General features: G+C 38.6%; 1 protein-coding gene and 1 long non-coding RNA gene across 11 annotated transcripts in view; both read right to left on the bottom strand.

The window, feature by feature from the left end:
- The window catches only part of dlgap3 (discs, large (Drosophila) homolog-associated protein 3), a 328237-nt gene that overhangs the window by 17590 nt on the left and 285473 nt on the right, over positions 1-25174 (bottom strand). For 9 of the 10 annotated variants that reach the window (XR_015515960.2, XR_015515961.2, XR_015515962.2 and 6 more), the window contains 3 exons: positions 22670-23799; positions 2248-2468; positions 1846-1948 (listed from right to left, as the gene is read on the bottom strand). Coding sequence is in view for 7 of the 10 variants with exons in the window: in XM_088651379.1 (XP_088507505.1) it covers positions 1846-1948; positions 2248-2468; positions 22670-23728 (1383 nt within the window). In the remaining 3 variants the exon portion in view is untranslated. 10 annotated transcript variants of the gene reach the window in all.
- LOC148679807 (uncharacterized) lies at positions 19134-20117 on the bottom strand. The gene is made up of 3 exons (XR_015945373.1): positions 20036-20117; positions 19305-19362; positions 19134-19189 (listed from the first exon to the last, which is right to left on the bottom strand). It is a non-coding gene; the product is annotated as an uncharacterized LOC148679807 (long non-coding RNA).

Here is a 25174-nt window from a genome sequence, read left to right as displayed (position 1 = left end):
CTCATCGATGATTATTTACACCGTTGGCATAAAGAAGAACATATAAACGTGATCTGACTAACTTCTAGCAGCTAAATGTGTCTGGAAAAATATTCAAAGGTTTTTATTCTCACAAACCGCGCGGACGTAAATGCGTCTGACTGTTGTGATTGGCTAAAGCAGACGTCTCACGTCAGCACGTTCTAGACGTGCACGCGATTATTACGGTAATCTTCCTTCTGCATTCACACAGCGCAGCATTCCGGCAAATTGCCGGTAATGTTACAACTTCTCTTTCCGGAAAATAGCCAGAACGAATTTACCGGTATTTTCAAAAAGGACCTGTTCACACATACAAGGTCTGTATGTGTGAAAGGGGCTAAAGACTCAAATCCAAATGGCATAGTTCATGTACACTTTGAGTCTCATGAAACGTAAACTTGCTTCTGAGCATATGTGTCCTTTATGTCCACAAGACTGTAGGGAAGGGATCTTCAACCCTGCTCATAGTTACTTGAATTACAGACTTTAGTTACAACCATGCTTCAACACTAAGTTTGATGTAAGACTCTGTAAGATGGTGTCTCACCAGAAGCAGGACTGGAGACCCATGCTGTTTAAAGTGTCAATGATTATTTTAGCTTTCAGAACTTCTGCCAAGTTCACACTTAAATGAAAGCAAATTTACCTCATGAAAGTACACACTTAAAGCAAAGGTTCTGGATGCCATTTCAACATAGAACAACATAGAACTCCTAAACAACTAACTAGTTATGCTCTACAAACTAGCAATACATCCTATCAGCCACCAGAAGGTTCAAGACATTATCTGGTTATGCCCTAGTTACCATCTAATTGTGTCCCAATAACCACATAGAACTTCCTAACAGCAACTTATAGCTTTCAGAACTTCACACTTAGATGAAACCAGATTTACCTCATGAAAGTACACACTCAAAGCAAAGGTCCTGGAAGCCATTTCGGGAATAGGCTAAACTTCCTGTAAACTTCCAGGAATGTGTGTTGGAGCTATTTGTAACTAAGCTTTGCGGGGCAGTGGCTTACAAGAAGCATGATTTGACACCCCTGCCTTAGAAATACAACCAAACCATCCTAGCAACTACAAGAAAACTTACTTTGTTATGCCCTAGCAATCATCCATCGGACGCCCCTGCCTTGGCAATTCAACCAAACCACTCTAGCAATTACCAGAAAACTCACTTTGTTATGCTCTAGTAATCACTAAGAACCCCATTGCAACTACCCAGTAATTCAGCTAGCAGGACAGCCTAACAGTAAACAGAACATCTAAACCATATACAGTAGTTACGCCAAAGTCTTTTTAAGGCAAGTCATTTGACTTGGTGGCCAAGCCTCTCGGGCAATAAGGTCAGGCATTCTTATTGCATAGGGAAACGTCAAATTCTTTAAAATTGCTTGCCAAGCTTAGAATAAAATATCATATTAGGAATCACCAATAAAATTAACCATCAGTTGTCTCTTTAGTTTCATTTATAAATGTTTACATCACACAAAATCTGCAGAAACTCATGTCTGGTGCTAGCTCCTCCCCCAGAGAATCATCAGCGATTGATGTTTGGCTCCTGTACTAGTAGGCGGGGCTTCATTCACCATATTGACCATTACACTTTTCCCATTCAAAACTATATGAGTGAGATATCTTGTGTTTTTGATAGTCTTTAGTTACGCATAACCAATCAGCCAATCAACAGAACACCTCCATTTGAATAACTGACCTAAATGATTATTCTATAAAATAACACATTCAAATAACTTTATTAACTCAATATGAATATTATGTGATCTACTATGATGTGAACTATGTACCGTTTGACTGTGTAATACCTGAGCGCTGGTCAGAGAGCGGGTGTAGCTGCGGGAGCGAGCGTGACCTTTAGGTGTGGTTCGACTGTTTGGGTAGGCATCTGTACACTGTTTACATGAATACCTGAGGAGAAGAGAACACCAGTAAAGCTCCAGCTGATATTTCTCATTTAAACTTCCCATTAAAATAAAACACACACCTTCTTGCTATACTTTTATATTGTAGCAGCACAATTATATATATATATATATATATATATATATATATATATATATATATATATATATATATATATATATATATATATATATATATATATATATATATATATATATAATTATATAGCAGTACCTTATACCAATAGTTCAACAAACAGTGTTAATCCTAAATGACTACAAATTTAAAATTAATTGACGACTGACTTGGATGTTGTGGAGGAGCGTTGATCCATGCTGACGGAGCGGCGGAAGGCTTCTCTCTGGGCAATGAGGGCTGATTTGGGTGAGGCTTTGGGGCTGGTGTCTGAGTCAACACTGTCATCATCCCCCATGGCCTTAATGTAGCTGCCACTGCGCATACGTCTGCAGGGAATCTCTCCACCGCTGTCGGATGGACCACCACCACACCAGTCATCTGAGGGCACCTGCAAGAGATCCACAGAACATACATCCGGGTTTTACTAAGATGAAGTTGTTCTATAGTAACATAAGCAGCTTTCTTTGGGGTCAGATGAGCTGCCATTCAGAGGTTTATCTTTAAACAGTTAGGCCCAATGCCAATTACATTTTTTACCCCTACAGTGTATATGCAGGGATCCTGAAGATGATTTCAATATCATATTAAGACTTTTTAAAGACCTTGCCAGATTTTTTTAAGACCTCATCGCCACTTGAAGTTCTAATCAGTATCAAACTTTTAATTTTATAAACAGTTGTTAATAAACAGTTGTAGTTAAATAAATCTTGCTTGAAAGAATGTTTTCAGTGACAGGCTTCAGCCACTGTTTAAACTCGTCTTTCTCCAACCAGGAGTACGCAAGCTTACATTATCCCATTTTGCCATCTGTTTTGCTCTGTGGTTTCTCTACATGTAGAGACCGTCACATCACCTCCCCACTTTTGTAGGAAATTATGTGACATCACCTGGACGGAGAAGCTTGGCCGAATGCACCCCGGCCCGAACCACTCGCATGTATTGAACATGTCGTTGTTAATATTAGGAGAAAAATAAATATATTTATGCTTTTTTGGAGTCAAACACTTTGGACAACACTAAAACAAAATTTATTACCTCATAAAAACACGATCAAGACTTTTTAATACATTTTAAGGGCTTTATTTTCTCATAATTGATTTATCAACTTTTAATACTTTTTAAGACCCCGCGAACACCCTGCCCTACCCCTTTCCCTACCTTCTCCCCTTGGCCCTTGAAACAGAGCATGTAGGGGAATGGCTTTAAATTTTACCTCAAAGAAATGGGACAGCACTTCAACACCTGCACATGTCACCGCAAGCTTGTACTTCATATGAGATTGATGATAGCGACTGCTGTATTTATTTGAGTTTTTAGTATTTTTTTGGTATTTACCTTTAGTAAATCATGCAATGCAACAATATCATGTTATCATAACGATATAATGCGGCAATAAGATCATAACTGTACTGTGTATTTACACCATGGCCATATTCATCTATATGAAAACTATATTATCATTATACCAGACACTGTAAAAGCTCAATCCCAGCCAGTAGACTTTTCTGACTGGGTAATTGTGTGTTATCGAGGTGTTGAACGTATGTTGTGAGACTACTATACAAAAGTTATTATTATGGATTATAGACAGCAAAATTTTGCTGTTTTTTAATCGTTTTTTTATAGCATGAAAGTAAAACACAAAACTGAGTTATGAATGTATTAAAACACATGCTTGTTTGCTGTGAAACTTCGTAATATTAACAAAAAATACTAATTTTGTCTCCTGACTTTTGTGTGCAGCCATGCTGCTGTTGTAGATGGTGTATACTGGGAAATTTTTGTACCCTTTGGTTTGAAATCTCAGTTTCAAGGGCTATCTATAACCCTTTCCCTTAGCCCTAAGCCTTCAAGTTAAAGAAAATAGGGACACCCCTACACATGTGAACATGGAAAACAAGGGGTAGGGGTAAGGGCCAAGGGGTAGAATTGGAATTGGGCCTTACAGTTGTCACAACATGTCTGAACCAACTAGAACTACACTAACACTTACCTCTATTCCGGATATATTGCTTATAGTAGTCAACATCTGAAGTGATTTGATCGTCATCTTTTGTAAAAGTTGTCCTAAAGCTATTAAACAACACCCATTCTTGTCTTAGGAAAATCTTTGAAAAACTTTCTTGATCCACATCAAATGTTAACTGTATGTTCCACAAAGATCATGTTTTCTTATCTGACTGTTATTATTTACCTGAAGATTAATGCGAAGTGTTTTTAACGGTCTACATTGAATAAAAATTGCTATAAAATTGAGGGTGATTTGACAAGAAGTTAATATTGAGAGGGCGGCACAATGGTGCTGTGAGTAGCGCTGTCGACTCACAGTAAAAAGGTCACTGGTTTGAGCCTCGGCTGGGTGAGTTGGCATTTCTGTGTGGAGTTTGCATGCTCTGCCTGTGTTGGTCCACAGTCCAAAGACATGTGGTATAGATGAATTGGGTAGGCTAAATTGTCCTTAGTGTATGTATGTATGTATGTATGTGTGTGTGTGTGTGTGTGTGTGTGTGTGTTTGTGTGTGTGTGTGTGACTGTGTTTGTGAATGAGAGAGTATGGATGTTTCCCAGTTATGGGTTGCAGCTGGAAGGGCATCCGCTGTGTGAAATATATGCTGGATAAGTTGGCGGTTCATTCTGCTGTGGCGACCCTAGATTAATAAAGGGACAAAGCCGAAAAGAAAATTAATGAATATTGAGAATTCTATATTTTAGACAGGGCGACACGGTGACGCAGTGAATAGCACTGTCGCCTCACAGCAAGAAGACCGCCCCATCCCATCCCAGTTGGCATGTCTGTGTGGAGTTTGCATGTTCTACCCATGTTCGCGTGAGTTTTGTGCGGGTGCTCTAGTTTCCCTCACAGTCCAAAAACATGTGCTGTAGGTAAATTGGGTAAGCTAAATTGTCCGTAGTGTGTGTGTGTATGTCCTGGTCCTCCAGGTTGGGGGCTGAGCGTAGAGCTAACAACCCACCTTATAAAAACTAGATGTTACCAAACACCAATATGGTGCGGCAAAATATCAACTTTGAAATAAATGGCCCTGGAAGTAAGTAAGTATATTTTAGACAATATCTGAAGATTCTTTGGATTGGTTGAACAGATTGGTTGTGGATATAATAAACTTAATCATTTATTTTGTTCTTAATGATTTTTGAATAGGTCTGCTTGAATGAATGACTCACTCTATTTGACCAAATCAGATTAATGGATTATTCAGTTACTCACATTAAAGGGTTAGCTCATTGCAAAAAAAAAAAAAAAAAAACTGTCCTCATTTACTCACCCTCATTCCAATTCAAGCCATAGTATCAATAATCAATATATACCTGACATTGGAAACATATTACAAAAAAAAACAAACACTTTCTATAGCTGTGGCTTTCTGGCAACAACATAACCAGAGGGAACCCAGAGTTGAACTGAGAGCAGCAGAGTAAAATGAATTCTGATTGGCTGATGGGGATGAAAGGCACCAGCTGTACATTTAGAGTTGTCATCAGACTCAAGAGCTGCCCCTCGGCTGGGGCATGAACAGAGCACAGATGTGGGATAGCAGGTTATGGAGGGGAGAAGCAAGATTATTTATTTTCATGAACTCTGCTCTCCAGAGCCATGTCCTTTTCTGATAACATCGCTGTGTATCATTGCATTTATCAGACACCGCACTTGCTCTCTGTCACATATTTTGTGCACACAAAATCTAAAATGCTGTATTACAAGCTGCACAACAACTATAAGGTGTCTAGACATTTAATAACAGAACCAATATCTCAAGTCACGGCAAGGAGAGACGAGCACAGATCCGGTATTGTTTGGCAATAGGATGTTTCCTCTTAAAAAAATGTTTCTGTCCTTGCAGTTTTGCAGTGTATTATTCCTTTGTTTTTCATTTTGTTAGAATACAGTATTATTGTAAGAATATCCCGAAATACCAAATTGTTATTTTATGCAAATACTGCAAAGTCTTCAACCAAACATGTAGACAATATAAAACTGAATTTGTGTGTCAGTAACGGTGTACACCAGGGCCGGAGTGGGACTCTTTTTCAGCCCTGGAGTTTCAAGCCTCAGACCGGCCCACCTCAGTTCACTGACTATATTAAAATAAGGTTATTTCCAATTCAGTTTCTAATTACACTATCACGTCTTTTTTTTTTTTTTTTGAGAAAACAGCTCTTTTAGAACTTCAAATGTTCAACAACCCTTACAGTATTATGTCTTAACAATAAAAATGAAAAAAAAATTGTTACTCAGACAAGGACCGAACCCAAGTTGGCCGCGTCACAATCTAAACATTCTAACCACTGTACCACAACAGCTGTACGGTACATGGTGACTTATCTAGTTATATCATCATTAACCTGCATCCTGCTCACGAAGCTACGAGAAAATAGGTAAAAAGAGCAGAGCTGCGGTAAAATAATGAATAAGAAGACTGTGGTCAAGTAAATAAATAAATTATTTTTAAAAAGTGTGACTGCTGAGAGCAACAGATTCTGGAACTAGGGACACCGGCCCTCGCGGCCAAAAAACGGACCGGCCCACCGGGAATTCTCCCGGTCCTCCCGATTAGCCAATCAGGGCCTGGTGTACACATATTCATACTGCAGTCTTTGAGTTTCATTTGATTGAATATAACATTACCAAACAATATACAGTATTTCTCTTTTGATAAAATAAGCTTCTGTACATGTGACTTTTCAGCTTTTTTTATTTTTTATAAATTTGCAACAATTAAAAAAAAATCTGTTTCCACATTGTCATTATGGGATATTGTTGGTAGAATTTTGAGGAAATAAACTAATGCAATCCATTTTAGAATAAGGCTGTAACATTAAAAATAAAAATGTGGAAAAAATGAAGTGCTATGAATACTTTCCGGATGCACTGTATCACGCTTAAAACAGAGCCTTTCTGTGAAAGAGAGATATCTCCACCAGAACAAAGCTAGCTGTTTATAGCTCCACATATGTGCCGACTCTTACTTATCGGTGTGAGCACTTACTAGCAGCAGGAACAACAGATTACAGAGATGCAGAACCTTAGATGAGTCCCTTCCAAAACTCGTAGAGACGGGTAAGGAACAAGACCATAAGGACAAACTTACAAGTCAAATCACTGTCTGAAATAATTCACAGGCTTAAGATGAGGTGGTGCAGTCATGTTGTCAGGATGAAAAACCACAAGGTTTCAAAGCAAATGCTAGAGGCAAGAACCCAAGGAAGATGTCCAAGAGGTAGGCCTCGAATTAAATGTACAGACTCACTTAACCCAGCAATCCAAATGAGAGGAGCAGAGCAAAACTGCACCAGAACAGTGGCTGCAGACAGGAAAAGGTGGCGGAAACTTAGCCTCTACCCCACAAGGTAGAAGAGGCCAGGAATAAGTAAGTAATAACAATGAATGCTGAATGTTTGGATATGGTGTAACAGTTTGCTGTAAATGTGCTTCAGTTCAAACACCAGTGGAATGTAAAATAAACGTGAATGAACTAAGAGCAAACTAGTGCGGCAGTGAAAATAACAACATAGAGCTTCATAATTTTTACTTCTTCTCACTTCTTTTAAGTGATACCAGATGATAATCTCACCACCAAATGACCAAGGGGAGATGCACTTGCACTCAAGATAAGAAATGCCTTATCTATCAATTGACCAGTCGGTGGGGTATTTAAAGGTCATCCCTTTCAAAGGATGATGTGACTTGATATCTCTATCCATCTCTGTTTCTTTTGGCTTCGCCCCTTTCTATCCTCCTTCTAATAAACACATGCACTTGTGTACACACCTATACAAACATCATTTCAAATTAGTAGCTTGGCTGGCCTCTTACGGAGAAGCTGATCATTGATTTTTTCCCAAATGCTTGGTTTTAACATCTCTACTGTTGTCTTTATCTTTTCTCAGACTTCCATTTTGTTCAGCTATACTGCAAAAAATGCTTTTCTTACTTAGATTTTTTGTCTTTTTTTAGTCCAAATATCTCACAATTCTTAAATCAAGAGGAATTTTCTAGACAAGCAAAACATATTGTCTTGTTTTCAGCAATAAAATGCCAAAATTAAGAGAGTTTTTACTAAAAACAACCAAAATAATCTGCCAATGGGGTAAGCAAAATAATCTTATGTCAAAAGGAAAAACAACATTATTTTGCTTACCCCGTTGGCAGATTATTTTGCTTGCTTTAAGGAAAAACTCAAGCGCTATAATCACTCTCGTTGGAGAATTTTGCATTCACCATCCAAAATAAATAAAGTTATCCAACATGTACGTCCGATAGCTCCGCCCCTTCCGCTATGTAGGCAAACTTGTGGACGTTGAGTGCGTGAAGTGTCCATCATTCCACACTTCATTTTACCGGCTGAATGAGTGCATCATCCGGGTAATTAAAGTGCACTTATTATTTTTAGAGTTTTCAGTGTGAATGCACTACTTACACTATTTATACTACAAAATGGCGTAGAATAGTGCATAAGTATGCGTTTTGGGACACAGCTAGAATGTTTTGCTTGTCTAGAAAATTCCTCTTGATTTAAGAATTGTGAGATATTTGGACCCAAAACTAGACAAAAAATCTAATTAAGGAAAGCATTTTTTGCAGTGTATAAGATATGAAAGTAATGTCACTGTATTAATGTCATACAGCTTTTCGAACAAAATGTTAGTATAATTGGTCACCTCCTGACCATTATAATGGAATAGTTCACTGAAATGTACATAGAATAAATTGTAGGCAAGTGAGTCATTTATTTTAATAATAATTTGATTTAAAAGGACAGTTCACACCGAAATGGCATTTTAGTATTCATTAACCCTTATGTCATTGTGTGGGCCAAAAAAACGAAAGAAAATAAAGAAGCTAAGAACACTGCAAAAAATGCTTTTTTCACTAGATTTTTTTTGTCTTGTTTCTAGTCCAAATATCTAAAAACTCTTAAATCAAGAAGAATTTTCTAGACAAGCAAAACATATTGTCTTGTTTTAATATATAATATGCCAAAAATAAGTGAGTTTTCCCAGAAAAATCTGCAATGGGGTAAGCAAAATAATCTTATGTCAAAAGGAAAAACAAGATTATTTTGCTTAACCCATTGCAGATTATTTTGCTTGTTTTAAGGAAAAACTCACTTAATATTGGCATATTATGTCTGAAAACAAGACAATATATTTCACTTCCCTAGAAAATGCTTTTTGATATAAGAATTCTTAGATATTTGGACTAGAAACAAGACAAAAAATCTAAATAAGAAGCATTTTTGCAGTGAACGTCCTTGTCTTCTTTTAAGGGTGATCTGTTATTTTATTATCACAGACGCACCCATCCCCTACCCACAAACACCAACTATCCTTCTTGGCAACCAGTGTTATTGTTCTCATCCTCTTGCTTTTCCCCCCTACAGCCCCTGGAATTCGTTCTCATTATATCGACACATCTCACTTCCCCCTGCTCCCCTGCTAATTGCGACACAGATCAGCTGACTTGTAACAGAGGATTCGTCTGGTTCAGCCCCGTGTCTTCAGATCAGATCGCATCAAAAAACTGCTCTCCCGCGATGAGCCCCCTGACTGAGCTGGAGCCCACAGCTGGGCTTCTTCCTCCCTAGAGGCTGATGGAAGCTGAGTCAGCTGCTCTGCCTTCAGCTATATCACTGTAAGACCTCACGCAGCTTCCTCTGGACCAGTTGCTCTTCATCATGGAACAAAGAATGAGCGCATATGCAGGCTGGGGGTTCATCTGGATGTCAGAAGCTACTGCAGCTTGCTAAGTCAAACTATAGTCAAACAACTCTTGTGCAAAAACTCACTGCCTACTTTATTAGGTACACCTTGCTTGTACCAGGCTGTCATATTTCACCTTCAGAACTGCCTCAGCTCTTTCTGGGGTGTAAATTCAGCAAGGTGCTGGGAACATTTCTTAGAGATATTGTATTTCCATAGGCATTTCGTAGCGCTATGTTGATATGATAGAATCACAGTACCTGCAGATTTGTCTGATACACATCTATAATGTGAATCTACAATTCCATCACATCCCAAAGGTGTTCCACAGGATTGAGATCTGGAGAACATTTGAGTAAAGTGAACTCACTGTCATGTTTAACAAATCAGTTCTGAGCTTTGTGATACTGTGTTATATTCAGCTGGAAACGGCTTAATTTGGGCCATAACAAGCCAGATTCTGCACTTTTGAAACCTGATTCGGCACTTCATTTTACCAATCCCCCTCCTCACACGCACCCACGCATCCAACTCCCTCATCTCCCCCTCCTCTGGTAACATGCCAGATAAGTGACCCCTATCTGTTCCGGGACCCCGTAATTTACAAATTAAGCACTGACTGGGACTAGTCGTCACAAGAGGAGTTAGGCTGGAATACACAGTGTGATTTTGAACTCAAACTGTACAGGAAGACCAATGTAAAGCCAAAGCTCAAGAGTCATCTGCACACATCAGTCCAACAGGTCAGCAACGACTTAACTGATTACGCTATACATATGAAATCAACACGTCACACCCTCTTCTTCTTTCTCATGTAATGTTGGTTGGCAAATAAGCATATGGAGCATTTTTGCCACCTAATAGGAAGGAGTGTGAATCTCGGGTGGAAGGGAAGTGGTTGGTTCCTATAAAAAAGGAAGTGTGTGTCTAATTTTTGTATAGGTACAGTGAGAGCACTAACATTGAGTTGAGTTTACCTCAATCTGTTCCTAGCTCTGATTCAACTGTGCGAATCCCTCATGGGGTCGACCAAAGATTCACCTGCTTCGAATGTTATCACTCGATTGAATCGGCATTATCAGTAGTTATCAGCTGATTAATATGGGTCAGTACGGGCCTTCTGGACTTACTGGTAGGCTCAGAAGGCTGTTATCATCCATCCACATGGTTAATCAGTTGTACTAATACAGAAGACTCCAGATCCAGATCTGTTTTTACATTACTGTGATGGTTGGGGTAGGGGTAGATATTAATAAAACACAATTGATGGGTAATTTAATAGATAATAAAAATAATTCTCGAGGTTAATAGGCTATACTAATAGAGAAGACTCCAGATCCAGATCTGTTTTTACATTACTGTAACGGTTGGGTTTAGGGTTGGGGTAGGGGTAGATGTTAATAAAATATAATTAATGGGAAACTTAATAAATAATATAGATAGTGCTCGTTAACTTCCGGCCGCAGTTGATGTGATCGATCTATAGCTGATTAACTATCAGAACCCCCAGAAGACCCCTAATGGCCCATATCTATCAGCTGATAACCACAGATAACACATCAGAAAATATTCAGACCATCCGACTTCCTATCAAAAGTGGTTAATCACCTCGCCATCCCCACCATACACTGCACGAACACATCAAGAGTCGGAATTCAGCTCAAAATCTGACTAAATTTGCAAAGTGTTTACCGAGTCTGATTCTATTATCTGAATGTTACAGCAGAAATAAAGACTTATCAGACAAGGAAACCTTTTCCCAGTCATCTATAATGCAATTTTGTTGAGCACATGCTAATTTTAGACTCAGAGGACAGACATGGCACCGGTGTGCTCCTCTGCTGCTGTAGCTCATCTGCTTTATATGTTATACTGTATGTTGTATATTCAGAGATGGTTTTCCGTAGACCTCAGTGATCCTGGTAACTGGTTTCAATCTATTCTTCTCTAACCTAGGCCACATTGGGTGACAATTTTCAGACTGTAAACCTTGGAGATGATTGTGTGTGAAAATACCAGCAGATCAACAGCTGTCCATCTGGCACCAACTACACATTAAAGTAAATTAAATCACATTTCTTCCCCATTCTGGTGCTCATTTTGAACTTCAGCAGAACATCTTGATCATGTCGAAAGCCCTAAGTTAGGTTGCTGTCATTAAACTAGTTATAGCTTTTGCATTCGAAAAAGTGGAAATTTAACATGCAATGCTTAATTATTAGTTGGTTTTGTTCAACCCAAAGCTGCACAGTTTTAAAATAGCTGTCATTGTGTAGGAAAGTTAGTAGCATTTCTATTCGTAATTAATTATTCTAAATAATATTGGCTATGACAATGTTCAGACATATTTGTGCTATACTGAGTGGGAGTGTATGAAAGTTGATTGTTTGTCTCGCTGTGACAAATTGGCTAAACAATAGCGGCGACTGACCAAATGTATTTCTATCATGGTGAAGCTGATGTTCTGTGTAATTGGGGCTTGCAAGTGCTAATATTACAGGAAGTTAAATTAGTGTCAGGGCAAAACCTCTATGCACGTTCCTGTCGCCCTGGGCAACAATAACAGAGAATGCACATAACACTTGGTAATGTCCGTCAGAAAGCATTGACTTTTCTTTCTCTCCCACTCAAGAGCCCGGGGACAGAGCTGCTATGAGATGGGCTGCACCTGATGCTTATTGGGCTTTATAGTCTTCTTTGAGCACCAGGTGTTTGAAGTTTGGGCATGATACGACATAACATTGCTGCAACAATAATTATAACTGCAAGGCCACAAGCTACTGGACAGAGCTCTTCCCCTACACAGCCAGACAATGACTTTGGCTACAGTGGAAAAAGACCAAAACAGAACTCAGCATGCATTTTTCTGAATGTGTTTAAATGAAGTCTAACAGACATCTAACATAGACGACTTGGCTATAATAAAAATAAATTTGGCTGTGCAGTGAAAATCTAACAGACATCTAAGAATGGTGCCAACAAGCATTTCACGCTGTTTACATCCTTGTTTACATCCTCGCTACAACATACCGTTAAAGCTAGAAACTGTGCCTGTAGTTGATCAAATTTAACAAATAAAACACTTACAGGTTGTGGCTCACAATCCACAGCTTCATCTGTTGCAGGAGTTTTCACCAAATTCAGCACTGAACTAAGAGAGATTCTGGAAGTTCTCCTTTGTCAAATGCTAGCGCTATATCTTTTTTTTTTTTAACTCTAGAACAGTGGTTCTTAAACTGTGGTACGTGTACCACTAGTGGTACGCAGGCTTCCTTCTAGTGGTACGTGGAGGAATGAAATATATCATGTACATGCTACACACATTTCAAAATTTACAAAAAATTATGTATATAACACGCCATATATGACATATAGCCTTTATTTCTGAGATAATCTGCCACATTTTGTTCTGTGCAGAGTTGTAGCTGCTTTACTGGGCCTACTATGCGACTGTATTTCAATTCTGCTAATTTTGGTAGTTCTTGGAGAGACAATTTATTTCTGAGGTGGTACTTGAAGAAAAAAGTTTGGGAACCACTGCTCTAGAACATAACTAAAATTAAACTGTAAGCACTTCTCTCTTTGTGCTGTGTCCTTTGGAAGCACAAATACAGAAACAGAAGAAGCTCTGTGGAAAAGCAGCGTTTGGACGCCATTTTAGCTTTCTTTGCAATAACATTACAGTGCTCTAGCCACATCCCTTCTCTTTGCAGGGTGTGTGCATGAAGTAAATGCATGTAACGAGAAGCCCCTGTGATCCCACTAGCCCGGATGTTGTTTTTTTGTAGTCCCCAAATTTGTTTACTGTCGGCTTTGCTAAGCTAACTCTGTAAAAGCCACAGTAAATGTCTCCCTTAGCATTGAACTTTGAGCGTATTACATTCAGAGATGTTGTTTATGTTCACACAGCTACATTACACATCAATTAAATATTAAAATATGATATCGTAATGGACCACCCCTTTAAAATCTATAAAGAGGAACCTTCAGTTTACTAAATTTCAAGATCACAGATTTGACCTATTTGACATTATCCTAGTAAAAAAGTATGTTATGTCAAAAACTAATGATTACAGCCTCAACAAAAATATTGCTAAATAAAACAAAAAATGTAAACATTATACTTTCTAGATTGCAACTTTATTTAAGCTGTTATTCATGTTTCTGTCCCTCAATTAAATTATGAAAAAAGTATTACCGCAAACAATGAATTTTGTGATATCACAAAATAAACGATAAAGCATAATATGAAATGATAGACTTTTTTTATCCATACAACATATACATTGTCATATTGCCTAACCCTAGTTCTTTCCTGTTACCTTAGAAACATAACCATATGCTGACACTCGGTGGGAAGTGTCTGAGAGTGCATTGGAGAACAATTATCCTCATCTAACCTGTCGTCATGTCAACTAGTTTCCTCCCCCAATTGCATGTGTCCACAAATAAGTATTTGTAGTATCATAAATCTGTTCACAGTGGTTGAGTCTAACAGCCCAACAGTGTATGTGTGAAAGAAGAGAAGGACAGAAAGGAAAACATTAATTGAGTCCAATTACAGTATGTGCTGCTCATTCATCAAAGAAACAGCAAGACTTACAGCACAGCTCAGGACAGAACCTTCAATTGTTGATGTTTGTCATATTTCATTTGGTTTTGAAAGCTGTTTTTACAGCAAATAATGCTGAAGACATATTATAAATAATGTTTAGTAAAACTAAATCTTCAAAAACTACTGTGGTGCAGTCAGATATGTTGTCAGGTCAAACTTACGCATGGTATTAATATGCTTTTTGTCAATCTGACTACAAATGGACTACACTAATTATAGGTCCAAATGGGGTCTAAAATGTTTTGAGCTTGTCCACTTCAGACTAATAAAGGGGGTTGAGAATGCATTTGATCAGATTGCTTTCATAATGTAAACGCTCCTGTGGTCAAATGTGTTTGAAAAGCCGCAAAACACCCTCTACTCTCAGCCAAATTACCAAACACATGATGGTTCTGGATTACATGGATTATGACCGAAATTGTAGCTGCTATCCACATCGTTTTTATGCGCTTGCTTTCCAACATGCTCACAAGCCATGCAACATGGGTCAGTTAGTACTTGTCACACACTTAGTGCTTCTATGAATGTGATTTATGATATCTTGACAATATCTCAAGACAATTGGTCACAAGACAAATTATAACACTTTAATACCAGGTGGAAACTATAATGCATCTTAGTTAACCGCTTGTGATCGGATTGCTGAAAATGTGTAGCTGAATGCAATGCAAAACTGGACCAGATAGTATTACCATGATATTATTATATACACCATAGTACTGAATGTTTAGCATATTGACAAAAAGATCCATAGGCAAGTTTTAGGTGCATAATCAATATGAAAACTTTACTGTTTTAAATAACTCTTTACTTAGAGGGGTGTCTATAAGACTGTAATGAAATCATGGCACATCATATGTTATGAATATGAATGAGATTTTATGCAGTCATTTTGTCCTTTTTTTGCCCTGAATCTTTTGGGTTTGTTAAGAATTGTCAAACTTAGTTTTTCAACACATTATGGAGAAATGTTTCAATCGGTTCAATATTGCTTTCTTGCAGGATCAATAAAACAATATCAGCTGGGTTTTCTGTATCACTTTTTATTTATTTAGGAGTTTTTAACTGAGATAGCCCCACAACGATAAGTGCTCTCTCCCCTCTCCTCTCTGAAAGTGAGTTTACACACACACCATGGTTATGCATAGCCACGCCTCCTGTCAATCACTCAGTGTGACACTCGTCATCACCGCACCACAATTGTACCTTGCTTTTGTTTGTTACCAGCTTTAAATCCTTATTAAAGTAAGCTTGTTGAATGTTCTGAAGAAAATGTTGGTTGCTATACTACACACACAACATAATTCAGGCACTCTTCCTTTAGTTCATTTAAGATTTGCCCCAAATTTACATTGACAGTTCTATACAATTTCACAAGATAATATGCATAGTTTTGATTGATTAATTCAGGTTTATTTATCTGAAAGTGGAGTCTGACAACATAATATATTCTTGGGCATATTCAATAAATTTGCCTATTTTTTTTAACCGTGCAACTCTGCCGAGCTGTAGCTAAAAAGCTAGGTCTACTGTTATTTTATGCTGGGTAGGCTACTTAATTTTTCTCATTCAAATATTTTGCAGAAAATGTGTATTCTAATATATATACCTATATATATATATATATCTAATACCTAAATGTACAGGCTTTTAAGGGTAAAACTGGGGCGTAGTCGAAGGAAGAGGGTGGAGACCAACTATTTAGACCCTTTTCACATTTCTCGTTTCTCAGTAGTGGAAGGAGCCATAGTTGGGTAAACAGAGCGCAATGAATCGGAGAGCACAACAAATAATATTTTTACAATTCTATTTGATGAAATAACAAATAAAAAAATTCCACGATGGCATTATTAAGACTTTCAGAAAAAGGAAAAAATTAGTGTGAGCCTGATGTAGGGCAGCCAGAGAAGAGAATATCATCAAATTTACTCTCAGCCCCTTAGATGCTGCATTACAAACTACACCTCATCTCATCTTATTTTCGTTCCCTTTTCCGGGAAGCAGTCTAGGAGTGAACCCAAGACTTTCCTCTTTCCAGACACTTCCTCCAGCTTCCCAGGCCGGCCGAGAGATATAGTTCCTCTAGGGTGTCCTGGGTCTTCCCTGAGGCTTCCTTCCAGTGGGACATGCCTGGAACACTTCCCCTAGGTAGGCGTCCAGGCATGCAAAATAGATGCCCGAGCCACCTCTGCTGACTTCTCCCAATGTGGAGGAGCATTGCCTCTACTTCAAGCTCCTCCCAGGTGACAGACCTCCTCACCTTATCTATAATGGTGCACCTTGCCACCCTGCGAAGGAAACTCATTTTAGTCTCTTATATCCGAGATCTTGTCCTTTCGATCATGACCCAAAGCTCATGACCATAGGTAACACTAGGAACGTAGATTGACTAATTTTTCTTAGGATCTAAGATTTGCCTTTCGGCTCAGCTCCTTCTACACCACATCAAACCGATACATCAGCCACATTACTGAACATTGTCACTGAACCAATCCGCCTGTCAATCTTAAGTTCCATCCTTCCATCAATCGTGAACAAAACCCCAAGATACATGAACTCCTCCACCTGGGGTAAGGACTTTCCCTCAACCTGGAGATGGCAAACCACCTTTTTCCAAGTGGTGCTCGCTGCAGAGCCATTTGAGGAGAGGTGAGCTCCAGAGAGGGGGAGCTTAAGCTTGAGCTCCACCTTTTTTGCACTTCTTCTACGAGTGATGTCACTGGGGGTAGGGTTAGGGCTGGGGTTGGTGTACGCATTAAAACAGCTTACAGGAGGAGGAGCGACAGCTCATGCTCCCCCTCTCTGAAGCTCACCTCTCCTCAAATGGCTCTGCAGCGAGCACCCTCTCCCTTTTTCCAGTGAATCACCTTGGCCTTGGACTTGGAGGTGCTGATTCCATTCCTGGCCGCGTCACACTTGGCAGCAAACCGCCCCAGTGCCTGCTGAAGGTCCATGTTTGATGAAGCAAACAGAACAACATTGTCTTTTTCTAAATCAGTCATCGTCTAAATTAAAAGTCTAAATATTAATAACTTTCAAGGATTTAAGATTATGATGAACATTAAACGCGTCATACCAGTCTAGTGAAAAGGGTCCATTTGTGCTAAGCCCTGGATCTTTACAAAGTCGGACTCCATCCCTGGTTAATAGGTGTCATTCAATTAGTTATGACATTTCAAATAAAAAAGTGACATCGTTTGAGAGGTCTCTGTTATGACAACTATAATGGTCTCATGACAATAATGTTTATGACAGATTTATGACAAGTTATGTTGTCTTGCTAATGTCAAGTTGTCAAGACAAATACGTCTCAAATAATGTCATCTTTGCATTTAAAATGAAACTTGATAGAAGTTGTCATACACATGCATAAAATCTAATTCACATATTCATCAAAATGTCATTTATCTTATTCATATATCATTCATTAGAAGAGTATTATTGTAAAGGATCAATTGAGTAAATTATAAGTCGCTTTGGACATGTTGGAGTGTTACTACTTGCTGTAAATGTTATATACTCTTTTTAAAAACAATAATTTATGTTGCACACTCAAAAAAATGATATGTTGGCGTTAATTAACTTTTTTTTGTCCACTGGTTCCACGTAACCGAGTTAAGTTACCTTTAAGAAAGAATATTAATTTTAGTGAACTTAAGTTAGTTACATAAAAGTAATGTAATGTTGTTTAGTTCAATCAACGTAACATTTATAATTTAGCTTTAATCAATGTAGTTATTTAAGTTCAATTATTCTAAAATTGATATTGTTATGTTTAACCAAATAAAAAAACAGTTTCCGTTTCATTGAGTTTATTCAATAGCATTTTTACAGTTTTACACATTTTCCAGCAATAAAATGATTATCAAAATCCAAATACTGTCTTTATCTGTATCTTCACTTAATACAATAAGTTAAAATATTAATACTAGTAAAAATAATAGTAATACAAGTATGAAGTAAATTGAAAACAATAAATGATTTAAAAAATATGCTTACAAAAACATCATAAAATACACTTTTCATAATAATACTTTTCATATATTACAAAAAACATTCAAAAATAATATTCTGCCTTCAAATGATATATCAAAAATATACTTAGAAAAATTAAGTCTTCTTTTGTAAACTATACTGTACCTTCTTTAAACTGAAAAAGCAGATAACACTTCAGTTGTTCAAAGAAACATTAACATTTTAAAGCAAAGTAACACGATCAGCACTACACCATAAATTAGACCATCACAGAACATGCAATAGCTACACACATTCATCTCTCTGACACTTGCACCATTTATGCACATTTGCACCAGACACTTTCTTACAAGCACTCCCTATATCTAAAAAACAAAACATTGTGCATGAAGTCTGCTTTACACAGGTGTGTGGGCTTGACAAACCACATGTAGAAGCATTCTTAATTCTTAAAATTTTTTGTATAATTAGCACATCTTGGGTGTATTGCCTCTTCTTGTTGATTTGCTGAATGTGTCCTCAATTGTAAGTCACTTTAGACAAAAGAGTCTGCTAAATGTTAATGTAACCACTGTAGATTCATAAGGTGGTGTTGCACATCAAGGTTCGCGCTTCATCATGCCCAGCATCCTAAAAAAAGTCAGGTAAAAAAATAAAACATTTACCAACAGATCAAAGGTGAAAGGAGGAATTGGTTTAAGAGGAAAATACAAAATGTTTAAAAAAATAAAATATAATAGCTTACCATGTACTCCCTCACTTTGAGGATGCATTCACACCTTTTTTCCACTGGTGATGTTCTAAATGACATGAAATGACAATTAGTAATTTACTAAATAATTATTAGTTAAAATTACTAGTAATTTTTACTGTACATCATTTTAATGTGTGTATAGGCATCTAAAGGCATAGTACCTGGATGATCCACAGTCTCCTCAGCCAGATATGGGACTTTAGAGGTTGAGCTGTAAACCTGTGGGGGAGAAAATAGATGTAAGTGAGCAAAGATTGAAAATATAAAAATATAATAATATAAATAGCAAACTACTAAACTTAAAAATTTAAACGTGTTAGATGACCAAACAAATAAGCTTACATTAAATATGTCATCATGCTAGATGTCATGCTATTTAAGTGTCACATATGCTTGTCAAGTTTTTTTTTTAAGTTAACAGGCTTGAATACAATTAGATAATAAATAACAATGTGCCAACACCACATTTTAATTAATATTATGTAAGTTATCAAAACTGGCATTCAAACTTGACAAACTGCTTGACACTCATTTAAAATAAAGACTATCAAATCAAATAAAAAATCAAAACACTTTTATTGTCACATTATCAGCAGCACGTGTGCTATGATGAGTGAAATGCTTAGACTATTCTAACATGACTATTCCTTACTACTAACGTTTGCAACTTTATTTTGGGGGAGTTAATATATACCAAGTATAAAATTTCACAGGAATGCAAAACAAACTATACATTTATCTCTCTATAATGGGGAAAAGACACAGGGAACATGGCAATTTCATAGCAATACTATACACAAACACAACATAGTATTACAAGAGAGTACATTTATGATTCAAATGTTGTCACAGCCTCAGTATAAATACATAAAAAGTAAAAAAAAAATCTCACCTGTGTGTCCACATTGGGGAAAGCTTTGTGCACGTTCTCAATTTGTACTGTAATCTTCATCTTTTGATTCCCATAATATGGCGCTGAGCTGAGAGTGATCGTTGTGGTTTGAATCTTCTTACTTCCTGTGTTGTTTTGAAACTGCGCATGTGCAGATATTACTCCACCTATTGACCAAAATGCAGTACTGCAGAAGCAACACAACTCCCTTGCATTCATGTTACATAAGCGAGCTGTTTAAATGTAAAAACTTACTTTTTCTTATTTTTTCCAACACAACACTTTTATTTTTAATACACAAACATAAGCGAATTGTTTAATTTAAACATAGTTACATTCTTTGGACCAACTAAAGCCATAATTCATTTTTTTGAGTGCAGTTGCTTATTAATAGCTGCCCAACGATACAGGCAACCACAGATGACACTATTAAAAGTTGAAATATAATGCTACGAAGAATCCTTTATTCAATGCCACTTGAAATCACAAAGCAGGATGTCAGTGATATGTGTGTAATTGAGCAGATGAGTGGGAGAAATGGAGCACACGGCTCGCTGCTGATATCAATAGCTGCGTTTGTGAGTGTTCGCAGTGTGTTTTGTGAGGGCCAAGGGTTAATGTGTTGTTTTCCTGTATCCTCCGATGCTGTTTTTCACCCTTTCACACTGAGCTGACAGAGGCTGGAAATAGCATCAGCCTCCATTCTTCACAGCTAGCAGCTGATAACAAACATAATCATCAAGTTATTATTTTTTTTTTCTTTCACTCACAGAAATTGTCATTTAGTGCAGATCCCCATATCTGCCGGCAGATTAATTCTTTTGACAATGAAATGAATCTGCAAGTCAATAAGGACAGCAGACTGATTGTATTTGAGAACAGAGACTCCACATAAATATTGAAATCGCAGTGGGAGCCAATTTGGGGTCACTGCTTCTGGCTGGAAAATGGGCTCACATATTGTACATTTTGTTTCACATATGTGCTGAACTCATACAACAGTCAGAATTTAATTGACAATGTCGTTACATTCTTTTTTAGTTTATGATTTGTAAAAAGCAGACAACATTATAACGTGAATGTATACATGACTCGTATGGTCAGACATTATCTGCAGACATTCTTTTTCTCTTTTCTGCTCAGAAGTTTGTGGATTTTTGCTTATTGATTTTGACAGTAGAGTACCTATAACTTTTATTGAAGGTTTGCCCTGCAAATCCAATTAGAATCACTTGTTTGGTAAATAAGTCTCTCATATAAAATATTTCTTAATAGACTTAGGGTGCTTTCACACCTAGACTTATGTTTCAGAACCTGGCGTGTTTCCCCAGTTAGTGCAGTTCGTTTGGCATATGTAAATCCAGTAATCGCGCTCGTATCCACGCCAAAACAATCGGTCTGATATCACCCGAATGAGGTGGTATTGGCTCAATTGAAACAAACCCTGGAGTGGATCGATTGTAGTGAGAAAACAATACGATCTGAACCAGGCTATCCGAGAGTATTTTGTATATGTAATAGCCATATGTATGGCTATATGAAGAGAGAATCATAAGTAGGGCGCATTCTACCAGTAAAAGTGCATTTCATGTCAAATATGAAAGTGAAAGCATGTTAACTGATAACGAGAGCTGTCTATCTGTTAGGAAAATTTACTAAACCGCAGACTTGGTTTATGTTATTTTTTTTCTATTATGTAAAACCTATAATGCATAAGCCAACTGCTCTGTATGAGAAAATTTTACCTCTCTGATTTATATCTGGTGACGATGTCTGTGAGTGTCACAATTAAAAATGAAAGTGCAGCTTTTCACTTATAATGTCTTGTTGCTCATCGTCATTATTTAAAATAAAGATGCATGACAGCTGAGCGAAACTGCAAAATAGTCCCAGATACTCTAACGAATGTGAGGAGAGTGACTTGTTTTAGCTCTTTTATTCCGTTTAGAAACTTGAAAGCTAACCGCACCAGGAACAAAAATAAACATTGTAACAATTTGAATCCCTGTTTCGGAACAAAAGAATAGATCCACATCTGGAAAAGCACCCTTACTTTACAATGAAAACCGTACATACATCTTATAAACATTTAGAATTCTGTTGGTTCAGATTTTGTGTGGGCCCAATTATGGGCAAAAAAAAGATAGAGAGTAAGACAGCATTAGGTATTAAGATGTTGAATGGTCCAATAAATAAGCAGAATAATGTATATAAATGGATGTTTTAGATCACAGGTCTCAAACTTGATTCCTGGAGGGCCGCATCCTCACCCCAAATCAAACACAGCTGATCTAACTAATCAAGGTGTTAAAGACTACTAGAGACTTTTAAGCAGGTGTGAGTTGGAGGTGGTTGGAGATAAACTATGCAGAGCTGTGGCCGTCCAGGAGTTTGAGACCATTGCTTTAGATCAGGGGCCACCAACCCTGTTCCTGGAGATCTACCTTCCTGCAGAATTCAGTCCCAACCCTGATCAAACACGCCTGAACCAATTAATAGTACCTAAAGCACACTTGATAATTACAAACAGGTGTGTTTGGTCAGGGTTGCAACTGAAATATGCAGGAAGGTAGCTCTCCAGGAACAGGGTTGGTGACCCCTGCTTTAGATGGATAATTTAGAGAAAGTACTTGCCTGCAGATGGTGTAGTGAACGTTCCTTCATTTTGGGATCCAAGGGAACTAATGCCTTCTCATATCCTCCTCCACCTCCTCCTGGACCTCCGCCTCCTCCACGTGAAGATGGATAGACCTCTCTAGCCTGACTGACCGTCATGGATGACCACGTGCTCCTCTTCAGAGAGTGTCCGCTGTCCCCTGTCATGGCTATATTGGTGCAAGCCAAGCACTCTCCAGGAGGTGGACCTTTAGATTTCCTTAAGGTAAGCTCCTGAATGGCAGCATCCAGGGTCTCGTGTCCGGTGGGATAACCTCGAACACCCCTGCCTGCACCCACCAGAAAGCTGCTGTCGCTGTCCAGGTTGTCATCAGAGCTCCACCAGCCGGCTGTTTTACTGCGGTGACGGGAACTTCGAGACTCATGGCGGGAGTCTCCACTCTTGCTCCGTTCTCGGCTTTTGTTACGGCGAGCTGACCGAGACTGGTGTGTTCCTGAATAATGATGTCCGCCGCTTTCCTCACCACCACTGCGGTGCCCCCTTTCCCTTTCCCGGTACTCTCCTCCACGAGTCCCATTGAATTCTCGCTTAGAGGGTGCTTCTAGAGAATGAGACTTGGCGAAAAGACGCTGGACAGAGTTTACCAAATGCCGTATGCGACTTGGACTCTCGCTCCGCTGCTCCCCACTGGCTGTGCGTTGGTACTGCAAGGTGTGAAAGCCATCAGGGTGAAAGGGCAACTGTTTCTCAAATTGATCCAGAAGGTTGGGTGGGATACGATGCATCTTTCCTCCATGACCATGGCCGTGCCCTGCCGAGGATAGACACTCTTCACATGTGGAGTCAAAGTGCTGCGGCTGACTGGGGTGTGAGCGAGGGAAGGTGCCTCCACCAGATGGGACCATGGCCAGTGGTTCAGGGGGCCCACCGGGTGGGTAGTAGTGGTGGTCATTGTGTCCCTGGTAATGGTCAGGGTGGTGCATGTAGTCCCTTGCAGTGTCACAGTCCTCTGGCATGCAGTAGCAAGGCCCAGAGGAATGCTGTGACAAACTGCGACTCACTTGGTAGCCCTTCATGGACGGGGCATGGTGGGCCGCCCGGGCCGAGAGGGGGCGCTGTGGGCGCGACAGGGTTGCGCCGGAGTCAACTATAGAGAGAGAAAAACAGAAACAAAACATTTTGATGAGACAAAATCACACATTTGCAAACAGTTTACAATTTCAGCTATATTCTTAAAACAGGGTGATCAAAATGAGCTTTAAAGCCTCATTCACACTATTACCAACTCGCAGCAGTACAGCGACAAGCAATTTCAATGGGGGGTGATACGCGAGTGACAGTGACTGTTGGCGACCAGGTGGGCGTGTCGAGGGACTTTCTTCAGGATAGCCAATAGGAGAACCAGTAGAGCTCTCGTGATCCTCTCTCGGCTCGCTCAGAGGCCAGTTGTATTCGTGCTGTATATACCTACACAGACCTGTGTTTGCAGCAGGTCGCCACCCAGAGCGACAGACAGCCACAAAGTAACTGCTACTCTGAATGAGGCATAAATGAGTCAAATAAAACAAAACTTGATTAAAATAAACAGTTTTTGAGAACAAACCATCAATAAATAGTTAAAGTTTCCTTGAAACCCAAAAAGGTTTTTCTTTACGTGTTAGGCAATCCACAACCGAGTGTACTACAAAACGCACATTTAAAAGATATAAACATTGAAATCAAATGTTTGACACATTTGATATGTCATGACCCCTTCAAGACGCTATTGCTGCATAATAAAATTGGTCAATTATTTATGCCAAAGAGTGTTCAAAACAAGGGTTTGTCTAAAAACTTGCAGATATAAGAAAATAATAAACAGTAGCCAAGCCGAGTTGATCTGATTTCCTCGCCCGAAGGGGGAAAACACATTGCACACATGCATACACTGTCAATATACAAAGAACAATGAGATTCAATATTCATTCATTCATTTTCTTGTCGGCTTAGTCCCTTTATTAATCCGGGTTCGCCACAGGGGAATGAACCGCCAAATTATCCAGCAACTTTTTACGCAGCGCATGCCCTTTCAGCCGCAACCCATCTCTGGGAAACATCCACACACACAATCACACACACTCATTCACTAGGGACAATTTAGCCCACAATTTATTTTTTCTACCCAATTCACCTGTACCGCATGTCTTTGGACTGTGGGGGAAACTGGAGCACCCGGAGGAAACCCACGCGAAGGCAGGGAGAACATGCAAACTCCACACAAAAACGCCAACTGAGCCGAGGTTCGAACCAGCGACCCAGCGAGCTTCTTGCTGTGAGGTGACAGCACTACCTACTGCGCCACTGCCTCGCCCACAGATTTAATTAATCCATTTTAAATAATCTGTTACACAGTGTTCATTTTTTAGTGAATAGAACTATATAGGGATAAAGACTGTGTATATATTATTTCCTTTGGGGTGAATGAAGTCTGTTTTTACATTTATGTCATGTGAATCATTGCAGAACACATGTATATTCTGCTT

This window comes from Danio rerio, chromosome 19 (genome assembly GCF_052040795.2).
Source record: "Danio rerio strain M-AB ecotype USA chromosome 19, GRCz13ab, whole genome shotgun sequence".
In the NCBI taxonomy this organism is placed as follows: domain Eukaryota; kingdom Metazoa; phylum Chordata; class Actinopteri; order Cypriniformes; family Danionidae; genus Danio; species Danio rerio.
The sequence above is the reverse complement of the archived record's forward strand: the minus strand, read 5'-3'. Positions and strand labels throughout refer to the sequence as shown.